Source organism: Myotis brandtii, unplaced genomic scaffold, assembly GCF_000412655.1.
Source record: "Myotis brandtii unplaced genomic scaffold, ASM41265v1 scaffold1052, whole genome shotgun sequence".
NCBI lineage: Eukaryota > Metazoa > Chordata > Mammalia > Chiroptera > Vespertilionidae > Myotis > Myotis brandtii.
In genome coordinates, this window is record NW_005353545.1 from 320,715 (window position 1) to 330,177 (window position 9,463).

The window sequence follows — 9,463 nt, forward strand, 5'->3', positions numbered from 1 at the left end:
GGCACCTGAGGACGCGGCTGTCTTTTTTAATCAGGAGGGAGTCACAAGCTCCTGACTGCTCTGAACTCCGGTTCCGGGAAATCTCTGGGGTCCCAGGGCTCATACAGGGAGAAACTGGACGGTCTGGCAGCAGGCGGAACTCGGAACTTGAGGGCGGCTTTCCCTCAGAGGTGCTGGCAGCAATTACCGGGACACTGAGATGCGCGGCCCCTTAGGGCAGGGCTGAGAATCAGCCATAGCTGCTTGCTCCGCCCTGTTGATTCTGAGACCCCGCCCCATCCAGGCTGCTGCAAAGCCTTTTGCATATGAATGCCCGGGTCCTTTCCAACCTGACAACTACCTAACAAATTGCAGCTGGGCCAGACAGACCCAGAACTTCCAAGAGAAGGCCCAAGGCCCCACAGCAGCTTGCATTGCTTCTCAGCTGGGCCTCATCTGGGCACCCCCAAACCCCCAAAAAAGGAAGGGGAATCTGCATATCTCTTCATAGCTCCTGCTGGGTAACCTCAGGAAGAGGCTTAATTAGCACCTCCTTAGATCCAAGAGCCAGTGTACCCAGTGGTCAGAGTGGGACCACCCAGATTACAACTCCTCAGATTCATAAGGAACACACTCAGGGGGCAGACTCAGTGAGCACCAAAGCCCCACTGAAGCAAGTCTTGCCCCAGAAGGGTGTCTTCAGCACAGAAGTTCTCCCACTGCAGACACAGCTGATTCTCACTGCCAATTGGCCTGGAGGTCAATTCCTCCCAGTGACACCTAAAACAATCAAGGCATAACTACAACAAGACTGTGCACAAAGCCCACAAGGGGGTGCACCAAGAGTGTCCACCTCAGGTAACTGGGGAGGCTGAGCCACTGGGCCCTGTAGGACACCTAGCACACAAAACCACTCTACCAACACAGGGAAGCAGACAAAATGCGAAGACAAAGAAACAGGTCACAAATGACAGAAATGGAGGACAGCAAACGACTGGATATAGAGTTCAAAACCACGGTTCTAAGATTTTTCAAGAATTTTATGGAAACCGCCGATAAATGTATTGAGATCCTTAAGAAATCTAGTGAGACCCTCGATGTTGTGATAAAGGACCAACTAGAAATTAAGCATACACTGACTGAAATAAAGAATATTATACAGACTCCCAACAGCAGACCAGAGGATCGCAAGAATCAAGTCAAAGATTTGAAATACGAAGAAGCAAAAAACACCCAACCGGAAAAGCAAAATGAAAAAAGAATCCAAAAATACGAAGATAGTGTAAGGAGCCTCTGGGACAACTTCAAGCGTACCAACATCAGAATTATAGGGGTACCAGAAGAAGAGAGAGGGCAAGATATTGAAAACCTATTTGAAGAAATAATGACAGAAAACTTCCCCTACCTGGTGAAAGAAATAGACTTCCAAGTCCAGGAAGTGCAGAGAACCCCAAACAAAAGGAATCCAAAGAGGACCACACCAAGACACATCATAATTAAAATGCCAAGAGCAAAAGACAAAGAGAGAATCTTAAAAGCAGCAAGAGAAAAAAAGTCAGTTACCTATAAGGGAGTACCCATACGACTGTCAGCTGATTTCTCAACAGAAACTTTGCAGGCCAGAAGGGAGTGGCAAGAAATATTCAAAGTGATGAATAGCAAGAACCTACAACCAAGATTACTTTATCCAGCAAAGCTATCATTCAGAATTGAAGGTCAGATAAAGAGCTTCACAGATAAGGAAAAGCTAAAGGAGTTCATCACCACCAAACCAGTATTATATGAAATGCTGAAAGGTATCCTTTAAGAAGAGGAAGAAGAAGAAAAAGGTAAAGATACAAATTATGAACAACAAATACACATCTATGAACAAGTGATCTAAAAATCAACTGGATAAATAATCTGATGAACAGAATGAACTGGTGAATATAATGGAATCAGAGGCATAGAAAGGGCGTGGACTGACTATTCTCAGGGGGAAAGAGGTGTGGGGCTTGTGGGAAGAGAATGGACAAAAATCATACACCTATGGATGAGCAACAGTGGTTGGCGGGGGTAAGGGCAGAGGGTGGGGTGGGAACCAGGTGGAGGGAAGCTATGGGGGGAAAAAAGAGGAACAACTGTAATAATCTGAACAATAAAGATTTAATTTTAAAAAAATTTTTATAACAATCCCATGTAATATCTACTTTAAGACCTTGTCGAATAATATGTAAACAATAAAACCATGTTGTTTAGAAGACAACTTTCCTAACAAGAAAATACCCTTTTTAATCACAAATTAAAGGCTTAATTTCCAAGTAACAGAATATTGAGAGGGTTAACTGGAAACATGCAGGGCAGGGGTCCAGAGGGAAACAAAACAGGTGGGACATAGGTAAAGGCAGACACAGCAGTTTGAGCCAGCCTAATCACAGGAACCAAACATGTAGAAACTATATACCTCTGGACTAAAAGGCTTCAATGGGCAGCCCATGATTGGGCCACCTCTCCCATGAAGGGAGTCTGAATCAACTTGTAATAAATTTTCCACATTTTGCTTAAATCTTCTGGTCTGCAGAGCTCATTCTTGGGCATCATAAGACATGACCCCAGGGAAAAAATCTTGGGGCACTTTAGGTTATCAATATGACATTATTTCTATGGTCACTTGAACACAACCTTCTTAACTGAAAAGGAGTATATGTTTATAAACAGAACATATATATATAAAGCAAAATTATCTTTAAAATCACCAAATATTACGGTATAAAAACCACTTCAAGAAAGGGAAAGGGGAGGGTGGGTGAGTGATTAAAAAAAAACGAAACACTTCAAGAAAGTAAGTTTTCTCCATGTAATATTTAGAATATTATTTAGAAAAATGCATGCTTTCATATATTTTAAAATACTTCCATTAATCAAAAAGATTTAACCACCAGCTATTCTAAAGTTATCCCCAGGGCAGTCCTGTACAGCGTGACTCAGTTGGTTGGAGTGTATCTGGTAAACCAAAATGGTTGTGGCTCAATTACTGGTCATGGCACATGCCTAGGTTTTTGTGGTAAATATGTGGAAGGCAACTGTTGCATGTTTCTCTCTCATATCAATGTTTTGGTTTTTTTCCCTCTTCTCTCTCTCTCATCATGAAAAATATATCCTAAAATGAGGATTAAAAAAAAAAGGAAAGAAAAAAATTTCAATAACAAATTATCTAGATCAAACTAAAAATTGATAAAGAGCCCTAGACAGTGTTCTCAGTAGAGAATTGGCTCCAGCTCCAAAGGGTCTCAAGTTCAGATTTCCAAACACATATACTGTACCTGGGTTGCATGTACTGGAAGGAACCAATTGATGTGTTTCTCTGATATCAATCTTTCTCTTTCTTTCCCTCTCTCTCTCTCTCTCTCTCTCTCTCTCTCTCTATTCCCCTCCCCCTCTCCCACTCTCTCTAAAAGTCAATGAAAAAAATGTTCTCAGGTGGGAATTAAAACAAGAAATAATTGATAAAGATACTTCAAAATAAACAACAATGGGCATTTTAGCAATAGTTTCTTGAGACAGATTTCTCAGATGTCTAGCATTACATTAAAGAAATGTTAATAAAAATGATACTGTATTTTTTTTTCTTTTAACCAATTTTATTTATTAATTGTAGAGTGAGGGAAAGAGAGCCTAGGCTAGTTAACTCAGTTTGTTAAAGCATTGTCTCAATAGCCAAGGTTTTGGTTCAATCCTGGGTCAGGACATATACAAAAAACAACCAATGAATGCATAAATGGATAAACAACAAATTGATGTTTCTCTTCCTTCCTCTTTCTCTAAGTCAATTAAATAAAAGCTTAAAATATACATACATTTTAAAAAAGAAACAGAAATACTGGTTGAAAGAATTCATAAGATACAGGGTAATATGTTTTGTTTAACTACTATGAATATTTTGTGTGAAATGGAAATATAAATTACCTTGATTAACTTCTCTTAGCTTTGAGACTTTTATGATTTCTTACCTGCTTAGGTCAAGACTCAACTGAAAAATTAAAGTGCAATAAAGTATTCTGGGGAGTATGCTAGAAATTTCTCAGATCTCTGCCTCCTAAATGTTACCCTTCTACCCACCCCCATCTTTATTGAATTAAAGTTGACATGAAATAAAACTGCACGTTTAACATGCATAACTCAAAAAGTTTTGGCATATGTGCATATCCATGAACCCATCACCACAATCGAGATAATACAAATTCATCACCTCCAAAAGTGTACTCCAGTCCCCTTTGAAGTTCCTTTTCTTTCTCTTTAAAAAAAAAAAAAATATATATATTTCTTTATTGATTTCAAAGAGGAAGGGAGAGGGAGAGATAGAAACATCCATGATAAGAGGGAATCATGGATCAGCTGCCTCCTGCAGGCTCCCTACTGGGGATCGAGCCCACAATGGGCATGTGCCCTTGACTGGCATCAAAACTGGGACCCTTCAGGCCAGAGGCTAACACTATCCACTGAGCCAAACCATCAAGGGCAATGAGAACATTTTAGATTTATAAATGCTGGTGAGAAGCTTGTAAAGATATCAGAATACTACTTATAAATAATAGTGGTCAATCTTTATGAAACACCAACAAAGTACTCAGGCAGAAGGTAAGGTCTACTTATATTTACTATGTCCCTGTTTATCTTTTCCCTTGTCCCTTCATTTCTCCTCCCACTATTTCCCGCCATCTTGGCCACGGCCGATAGGGGCAGCCATTAACTAAATAGCAGTTCCAGAACTTTTCACACTCATAAACAGAAAATCCAGGCCTGGTCTCCATCAGAAACAAGGCACAAGGGAAAAAAATAAATTAAATTAAATAGTACTCAAAGCATTATATGTGTGGCAGGTAGCCCCAAACAAGTAAACAAATCACATAAGTTTAAGTCAGACACGAACTGATAAAGATACTGGTTAAAAAACCGAACTGTTTACAGTTGTAAAGTACCTGTAGCTTAATTCACCCGAGAAAAGGGACAGAAGAAACTCATTAAAAAGTGTAGTTAAAATTAATCATCCCAGGCCGGAGCCAAAAAATAAATAAATAAATAACTGGGCGAGAAGAGGATAATAGAAGTCGAAATATTTAAAGCAGCTTACATTGTGATTTCTATATTTCAGATACACAAAATACACTAAAATAACTGTGGAGTCCCAAAGCGGCGCTGTCTCTGCCCCTCAAGGTATATAACAGAGTTTCAATCTAGTTATCCAGAGTGAAATAAGACCAAAAATATTGCTTTCCCTTTGCAGTCACAATGAGTGACAACCAGCCTTGGGAGCCGCGGGAGCCGAAACAGGGGCAGACACACAAGGCCCATGCGGTTGCCTTACCTTGCCCAATAGGGTCTTCGTCCTGGCGCCATCTTCTTGAAGCCTCACGAACCCAAAGAGCCGGCTATGATAAGAGATACATGAAGCTCGTTAGTTAAGGTTATATAAAAGCCACTGACTAGAGTCTAGTCTAGACTCTTCTGGAGCCCAAGGTTCCGGTATTTGACGCCGGAAAGCTCTGAGATAACCCCCCTGTTGCCACCCGACCCACGTTGCACTGCAGCTACCTGTAAAGTGGCGCCAGCCTGTCTAGAACCTGTTAAGGAAGTGATGGTGGTGCGTACCTGTCCAATCCGCCGAGTACCTCTTCTTCTTCGGCTGTCAGGCTTAAGGACTCCTCCTTGCTCTCGCCGCTCGTTTTTCCCGCCGCCATTTTCTTTCCCTCATCACAGAAAGAGGTGGCAGTAACAAGCGTCACTCCGCAGGATTTCATGGAAAAGCAACAAATTTAAAACTCTACCTCTGAAACTCGCCAACCCTCAGTCTAGCTCTCAAAAAACGCCCTTGCCGTGTGAGACTAACACTAACACTGCCACGGCCTCCACCACGGATCGTGGCGAAAAGAATCCCAAGGTGATGGCGAAAGCAGAGGATGCAAAGGCTACGAACCTTGGCTACCGATCACATCTCAGGATAGGCGGGGACACCAGAACAGACGGAAGCTAGCGGTGCTGGGAGGATTTCGTAGAATCACAAACTTCGAAACCTCTAGCGCAAAGTTGTAATTGTGTCTAGGAGCGAACCCAAAGTTCCCGTGATGCCTCCCCTGTCCCAAGCAGCCAGGCGCTGCCAATTGACGCGACCGGTTTGTCTCACGTGACCTTTGTTGACTCACGTCAGCTGTAGTTCAACTAAACTTGCTAGCTGCCGGAGTCCTGCCCACTGAGCTGGGGACAGAGAACTGGCAACTGCGAGTGCTAATTGGTTGTTGGACACATCTGTCGTTAAATGGTAGTCACCAGATGAGCGAAGTCGTTGTTTTTTTGCAACTTACCTTCGCCCAAGGAAGTATTCCGGGCCTGTAACCGGACACGAGAGATGTACAAAGAAAGAAGCTGTGGGGAAGGATGACATCAGAAAGATACTGAAGAGGACTCGAGTGCGGTCGAGGACGCATGGACCTCCTCTACTTGCTCTGCACCACTGGTAGCAAGAGCCTCGGGAACTGGCCTGGTTCCCGTTACTAATAAACAATGCATAGTACTGAACCTGCGCTGTCAAAAGATTTGATACTTTAGCACCTCTGAAAGTAATGGGCCCGTGGCTGACTCTCCCTTTGCCCTCTGCCCCATTCTCAATCACTGAAACAGAAGGCGAAAGTTCTTGAAACTTCAGCTCACGTCCTTCTTACAGGCTGGATTACTTACTACAACTCTCTTAACTCCCCGCCCCTTTTTTCTTACATTTTGTTCCAAACTATTCCTAGGGTTCTTCAACTTAATTATCTACAAAGAATGATTTGTGTATAAGCAAAATCATACTCTACCTTTGTGGGTCAGTGGTTGAGCGTCAATCTATAAACCAGGAGGTCATGATTCAGTTATGGTGGGAACCCAAGCCAGAGTTGCAGTAGTGGGACATAAAGAAGGCAGCCGATCAATGATTCCCTCATCATTGATGTTTCCCTCTCCCCTCTCCCTTCCTCACTGAAATCAATAAAAATATTAGAGATCTATTCCATGTACGCATAAAACAAACTGATAGATCTCAAGAGGCTGTTAAGTACCCCCAAATAACTTACTATAGTGGCTTATAGAGTGTAAAGAGAGCTATGGAGTGTAAGAGTGTAACATGGTTCAAGACCAAAGAATGTGAGAAGTGCTAACTGATGAAATTAGATAATATGTTGGGTTCAACGAACAGTAATTGATCAGATATTATGGACCAGGCACTGAGAACAGAGTGGTGCAAAAGACACCTGTTTTATTTTTTAAAAATACATTAATGGGAAAATTATGTATGCTCTGTGTCCTCAGGCAAGTGATGACACTGTTCTAGGCTTCAGTTTCCCTTCATAGATGGTGTATAGTCCAGGTTACAAACATACAATCCTAACACGGTCAGGGCAGAAATAGGTATATCATCAAAATTAACTTCAATGCATCTACTTGCCACTTTTTACAATATCTAAACAAATTTGTAACTTACATAGTTAGCTGTTTGTAATACACTGGGGAAAAAGTAAAAAGAGCCTGGAAGGTCCTTCTTGTTTAAAAACCAGTTTCTCATGCCATTACTAAAAATAAAAGCAATAGTTCTTGATCAAAGACAATGCCTTTTTTTTTTCATCCTCAACCAAAGATATTTTTCTATTGATTTTTAGGGAGTGTGAAAGAGACAGGGAAAGAGAGAAACATCGATGTGAGAGAAACACATCAATTGGTTGCCTCCAGCAGTCACCCTGGTCAGGGCGTGGAGTGGGAAGAGCCTACATGCCCTTGACTGAAATTGAACCTGGGACTCTGGTCCACAGGCCAACACTCTATCCACTGAGCATAACATACTAAGGCTACCGACAATGCTTTTAATACTGAGGCAAAACACTCTTGATTCCACCCTCACCCTCACCCACTTTTGCTGGGCTATTTCTGCCTAGATAAGAAAGGTAGTTACTATATGTTTTGTTTGTTAGGTGAGGGTTCCATAGATGGTGGAGACTCCTAAACAAAGTTGTAGTAAGGACCATTACTTTTAGAGGTGGGATAAACCACCAAAGTACTCTTATGTTCAGTAAACTTGTAAAACTAGCTGTGCCACTGGCTTCTGCAATAGACTAATTCTTATACACCCACAACCTCTCATGGCTTCTCCGTCTGCCCCATCGCTGAGAATTGATCCTGCTGACTCTGACACGTAGTGCCAATAAGCAGGATGGGAAACTGAGGCCCGAGGATCTGAAGATGTGCTGGTTGGATTAAGTTCCCAGCAATTAGTACAGTGGGCAGGGTTCATGAAACGATCAGAACAACTCAGAGCAGCAGAGCCAAGAATTGTTCCTGCTGTATCTGACACTGGCATTAAGTTATTCAGACATATCCATGAATTTGATAACCTTTATTTAATACTGTAAAATCCAGGCTTGTAAATGTCTTATGTACTTTTACAGAAGAGATGATACACTTACCAATGTAATTCATCTTTTCCATTACATTTTTGCCATTTTATTTGCAAATGTGTTTGCTGTGCCATTTTCAATTTTCAACAGGTATATTTGAAACTCCACATTGTGGTTAGCTTTCTTTTCCAATTAAAAATTTTTTTAAATTTTATTTTAGGGAAAGAGGAAGGGGGGAGGGAAAGAAACATCGATTTGTTTCACTTATTTATGCATGAATTGGTTGATTCTTGTGTGTACCCTAACCAGGGATGGAACCCACAACCTTGGTGTATCAGGACAGCACTCTAACCAACTGAGCTACTGGGCCAGGGCTAGCTTTTCTTTTGTTATTACTAAGTATTTGTCTGAAATTACCTTTTTTTCTCCTCCAGTTATCACCCTTTACTAGTTTTCCAGAGTTGACAAAATCATATCCAAAGTTGCCACAAAATACTAGCCATCAAGTATATTTTACTAGGTATATTTGGTTTAAATTTAATAGATTTAGTATCCATTTTTATTTTTGCTGTTAGAATAAAGGTATTTTATTTTCACTAGACTATGCTGAAAGTTTAGCATACATACATAACCAGGAATTGAATTCCTGATAAAGTTTCCAAGGATCTGTATTTTAGTAAGAAATTTTTGTAGTAATTATTCTTGGTTTTTGTTTTTTTACTTTTTTAAAATATTTTTTGAGGGGGAAAAACCAAGATGGCGGCATAGGTAAACCCCGAAGTTTGCTACCTCAAACAACCACTTCAAAAATACAACTAAAAGACAGAACGGACATCATCTAGAACCACAGGAAGGCTGGCTGAGTGGAAATTCTACAACTAGAAGGAAAGAGAAAAGCATACCGAGACTCAGAGGAGGCACAGTACAGAAGTCAAATACTAAGGTGCGGAGGTGCATTTGGAGCAGGCTGGCGGCTGAGGGCGCGGTTGTCGTTTTGGAAATCCAGGTGGGACCATCCAGTTTGCAGCTCCGTGAAGCCATAAAGGACACACTCAGGGGGCAGACTCAGGGAGCACGGGAGCACC

At 41.4% G+C, this 9,463-nt stretch overlaps 1 protein-coding gene and 1 long non-coding RNA gene across 3 annotated transcripts in view; both read right to left on the bottom strand.

Moving 5' to 3' along the window:
• LOC106726222 overlaps window positions 1-4,192 on the bottom strand; it is an 11,350-nt gene extending 7,158 nt beyond the window's left edge. The window contains exons 1-2 of the long non-coding RNA XR_001362250.1: window positions 4,183-4,192; window positions 3,006-3,009 (exon numbers count right to left, since the gene is read on the bottom strand). This is a non-coding gene — a long non-coding RNA (uncharacterized LOC106726222). The remainder of the gene's footprint in view (window positions 1-3,005; window positions 3,010-4,182) is intronic.
• Window positions 1-6,152, bottom strand: part of LOC102260650 (histone demethylase UTY-like) — a 306,332-nt gene extending 300,180 nt beyond the window's left edge. Inside the window, exons 1-3 of one of the 2 annotated variants that reach the window (XM_014540262.1) lie at window positions 5,933-6,152; window positions 5,608-5,705; window positions 5,324-5,387 (exon numbers count right to left, since the gene is read on the bottom strand). In XM_014540262.1, the coding sequence (XP_014395748.1) occupies window positions 5,324-5,387; window positions 5,608-5,696 (153 nt within the window). In that variant the 5' untranslated portion in view covers window positions 5,697-5,705; window positions 5,933-6,152. Of the gene's footprint in view, window positions 1-5,323; window positions 5,388-5,607 lie in introns of both variants that reach the window. The other variant, XM_014540257.1, reaches the window with a different exon arrangement.
• Between the last annotated feature and the right edge of the window lie 3,311 nt (window positions 6,153-9,463).